General features: G+C 46.2%; 1 protein-coding gene across 7 annotated transcripts in view; it reads right to left on the reverse strand.

The window, feature by feature from the left end:
- Positions 1 to 1,464: 1,464 nt before the first annotated feature.
- The window catches only part of Fgfr2 (fibroblast growth factor receptor 2), a 105,986-nt gene continuing 103,114 nt past the window's right edge, over positions 1,465 to 4,336 (reverse strand). For 5 of the 7 annotated variants that reach the window (XM_005351364.3, XM_013347904.2, XM_013347903.2 and 2 more), the window contains one exon: positions 1,465 to 3,115. In XM_005351364.3, the coding sequence (XP_005351421.1) occupies positions 2,951 to 3,115 (165 nt within the window). In that variant the 3' untranslated portion in view covers positions 1,465 to 2,950. Of the gene's footprint in view, positions 3,209 to 4,336 lie in introns of all 7 variants that reach the window. The other 2 variants (XM_013347902.2, XM_026781154.1) reach the window with 1 other exon arrangement.

The following is a 4,336-nucleotide window of genomic DNA, read 5'->3' on the forward strand; positions in this document are numbered from 1 at the left end:
CCCTTTGTGCCCAAGGAATCCACAGTACTCTCCCAAAGGGGCTGTCTTTGTAGCCTGACCGTCCATCCTTCCTGTCCTATCGTAGGCCCAATTAGCTGGACTTCGAGGCAGCCTTCTAAATGTGCCCCTCCTACCTGGAAACAACGGGGCTCAGGACACACCCAAAACATCTACTATCATTTGGTTCTTCACAGATGAACTAATTTCCTGGTTCACTGACAACCATCTACTTCCCAAAGCTTTCCTTCGGTCTGGGGTGGGGTGGGGTGGGGTGTGTGGATGTGGCCCTGAACCTCAGGATTCTCATCAAGCTCTGTGTATATTTCTTTGAGGTATTTTTTTAAAATGGTATTTCCTATCTTCCCCTCCATGACAAATCTCTCAAAAACGATTCTAAAACTAAAATCGCCAATAACTGCTTTAGGATTCCTGGCTGACCTAGTGCCCTAAAACAGCCAAGAATGGCTATACTTTCACTGTAGTTTACATGGCCGAAGTCATGGTGTCCTGTGAGGTACGGAAGGCTCATCTAGCCAGAGACAAATGAGCATTAGATCCTGAGCCTGAGTCTAAATACCTGGGTAACACCATCCTGCCCCATGCTGAGGGCATCCCAAGGATGGGGATGGCCGGGCAGCAGCAGACCCACCTTACACCCAGGTGACTGTTTTCACATCCTCACTCTCCGAATGCTCTACTGGACACGGAACCCAGGCCCTGAAGCTTGTAAAGCAAACACGCTACCACCGAGCTGTGCCCCAGGCCACACCCACGTGCTTTATCATCTTGCCTTACCCACATTCTATGGGTGGGGTCATTACCTCCTTCCACTAGTAAGAAACCAAAGCAAAGACCAAGACCTGATGCCACCCTCCTGGTGCCTAGTGAAACTCTGGCTTCACCCACGACCCAAACCTAACAGGGACAGCAGAACAGCACTGTTTAGGGGCCCTCCACCCCGCACAACTGCAATGCCAGTGAAGATGCGGCTCCTGAGCAATTATATCGGAGCCATATTGACCTCCACACACAGACAAGCAAAACACTCTTCCGAATTAAACCATCTCTCCACGCACTATAAGGACGGCAGCCTAGAAGGCTGCAGGTCCCAGGACACAGTCAAAGGATCTTGTCTTTGACACCTCTTCATCCTTAGGTCACCTTTAAGGTCTCTTCCACGTTGCTTCTCTGGGAAGTATAAAGGACCCAGGAAGGACATTGTCTCTCTCTGTTGAGGTGTTGGTAAGTAGCCTAGCCAGGCTTGAACCAACTTCTGACGTTCCACGAGTCAACCTGCCCCAGGCACTGCTGTTCCCAGGCAACCCTGGTAAGTCACCTCGCTGTGTGGCCTTCCAGATTTGCCTCTCCTGCATCCACAGCACCACACACTCTGTCAACACCTCCAAGCACAGGAAACCATTGGGGAAGACACAAGTATTAAAAAAATAAGCTGCGTGACATTTATTTTGTCTTGTTAACATTAATATCTGTAGAAACATTTTTATTGTCAGTATAAAAATTAACAGGTTTTATTAAATACTTTCTCCAATTTCAAAACACATAAAAATCAGTGTAATCTGCATTCATGTCACATGACTGTAGCAAAGTGAGTGGGTGTCTCCAAAGCAGAACACAATACTTGAATACGGAAATCAACAATAACCGGTCTCTTGTCGGGTGCAGCTATCAGGCCAGCTCTTTGGGTGAGGTCTTGGCAGACGAAGGCGGAAGCCAGAAAGAAACCCTGTACAAGAAGGAAGATGCTCCCAAACTCTCAACAGAGTAACACTGGGCTTTTGATATTCTGAGAGAACCGAGAGTCCCCAAAGGAGTTTCCGAGGCTGAAGAACATGAAGCTGTTACTAAACCTCACGGAGGAGAGGTGAGGCTCGCGTGATGGATGTGTAACTCAGGCAGAAGGCCAGCTGCCAGACAGAACCCACCCTGCTACCATTCCGATGGACGTCTGTTCCCAGAGAGCAGATTAAGGCATTTTGGGATGAGGACGCTGGTACCATTGGTCTTGGGAAGTCTGGGTAAATGTTACACGAGGGTGACAGAGCTTAACAGGTTTCTTGTAAGTGGGCATTGAGGTGGCTAAACATGATCATCGGACAGCAGAGTTGAAACACAGATAAGTCAAACACATCACTTCCCCCCACATTAGTCATAGATCGTAAATATTTCTCTTCTTAAAGGATCCAATAGCCAGTTAAGTCCAAGCATAGATTAACTAGTCCTCTGTGCTGCCTGCATAGAAATGCCACTTAAATTACAAAAAAAAAACTATAAATGATTAATCATTTCGTATATTACCAATTGGTTAATAAATTAATGTGACACCATTTTCCCTGAAAGCAAAGAGTATTTTCCCACCTCTGTTCGGTGAAAATTAAGAAATTCTAAGAACAGCATTTAGCAAATATCTATTTAAAAAAAAGAGAGACCAATTTTCTAGGTGCATCAGGAACATCCATTTAAAATCAATACAAAAAAATAATTCCTTGTAAATATATAATATATATTTATACATAATTTGAATATATTTACATACATCCAGCACCTATATACTGCATTTGTGCTCTGTAAGTGTGTGCTGACATATATTTTCTCCAATTCTTACAAAATTAACAAGGAAGGCAGAATGCGCGTCTGCCTTGAGTCCGACCGGGGCACAATCCAGGACACACGGTGGGTCAGGGAGGGCGGTGTGGTGGCTTGTGGCTGTCCACTTCTCAAGAAACATTCTTCCTCCCCTGGGAAGGTGACATGTTCCCGACTCTATAAATCTTTACACATGTGCCAAACATGCTTCCCATTATGTACTCCTCTGTTCCATATATATATACACAAGTGGAGGTGTGTCACATGCTCTGGAGGCTCAGCCTCTCTGTTCAGTGTGTGTAGGTTCCCGGTGCCGTCCCATCTGGGGACAGGAAGACACGTTCGCTCATGTTTTAACACTGCCGTTTATGTGTGGATACTGAGGCAGGCAGGGTTCATAAGGCATGGGGTCTGGAGAAAACACAGAATCGTCCCCTGAAGAACAAGAGCTCCTTGTGTCGGGGTAACTAGGAGAATACTGTTCGAGAGGCTGAGTGAGGTCCAAGTATTCCTGCAAGAAGGGAAGAGAGACGTTTTTATTTCATCTTGGGTCAGGATAACAAGGTGAATACGGTTCGAGAGGCTGAGTGAGGTCCAAGTATTCCTGCAAGAAGGGAAGAGAAGAATCTCATTTCAAACAGGAGTTTCTGAGACATCTCTTATCAGACTTGGGAAAGGCCAGGCTCACCCCCCCCACACACTGCACAAAGACCTCCCCGAGACCTCAACTCCATTCATTCCAGGCTGCCCCAAACTTTTATAATAAACCACCAGTAAGTAGCTGATGACAAACACACCGTGAACTGCTGGTACTGGGCGGTCAGCTCTGCCCACAGGACCGAGGTGACCTACTATAGCCCTCCTCGCTAGAGCTCGTGGATGGAGTTCAAGATTCAGTGAAGCAGAAACACAACAGGACCCCTTTAAATAGCCAGGCCATGAATATGTATGTTCTGAATCACGTTCTACAGTTGTCATTTCTAGGATCATTTGAGGGGAAGGCTCCTCCGTTCATTGCATAATTTAACAGATGTAATTCATTACTCCCAGAAGCTCTCAGAGTTAACAACGTAAACAGGTTGGGGAAAGGCTTGGATACCCTCGTGAATGTTAAATCCATAATGGGCTATGAAAGAAAAGTCTAGGAAAAAGGGTTCCTCCGCTTCCCAAAGGAACTCTGGCTGTTGCCGAGGTCCCTCTGGCTCACTCAAAACTCCTCTTCCTCCAGCTCTGGGCAGGGTGCGCGCCCTTGTATGTTTCTGTTTGGCCCACGAACTAAGGCTGCGTCTCAACATTAGTACATGCATAGTAGAAAAATCAAATTAAGAGTCATATCTCATGGCAGCCAATGACATGAAATGATATAAATTCATATGAAATTATATAAATTTTCCCATTTCAGAGTCCATAAAGTTTTAGTGGAAGACGGGCACCCATTTATTTACGCAGAGTTGGGGCTGTTCTCACGCTGGGACTGCAGAGTTTCGACAGAGACCATATGGCCTTGAAGCTGAAAATGTTTACTCTCTGGCCCTTACAGAAAGTACTCGACAACACTGGTCGGAAACCAGGAAGAGATTTCTCTCTGTGTCTCTTCCTCAATGTGTCTTTCTCTGTCTCTCAGTGTGTCTCTGTGTCTCTCTGTGTGTCTATGTGTCTCCTTCCTTCCTTCCTTCCTTCCTTCCTTCCTTCCTTCCTTCCTTCCTTCCCTCCCTCCCACCTTCCCTCCCTC

The sequence above is a fragment of the Microtus ochrogaster genome, chromosome 8, assembly GCF_000317375.1.
Source record: "Microtus ochrogaster isolate Prairie Vole_2 chromosome 8, MicOch1.0, whole genome shotgun sequence".
Lineage (NCBI taxonomy): Eukaryota > Metazoa > Chordata > Mammalia > Rodentia > Cricetidae > Microtus > Microtus ochrogaster.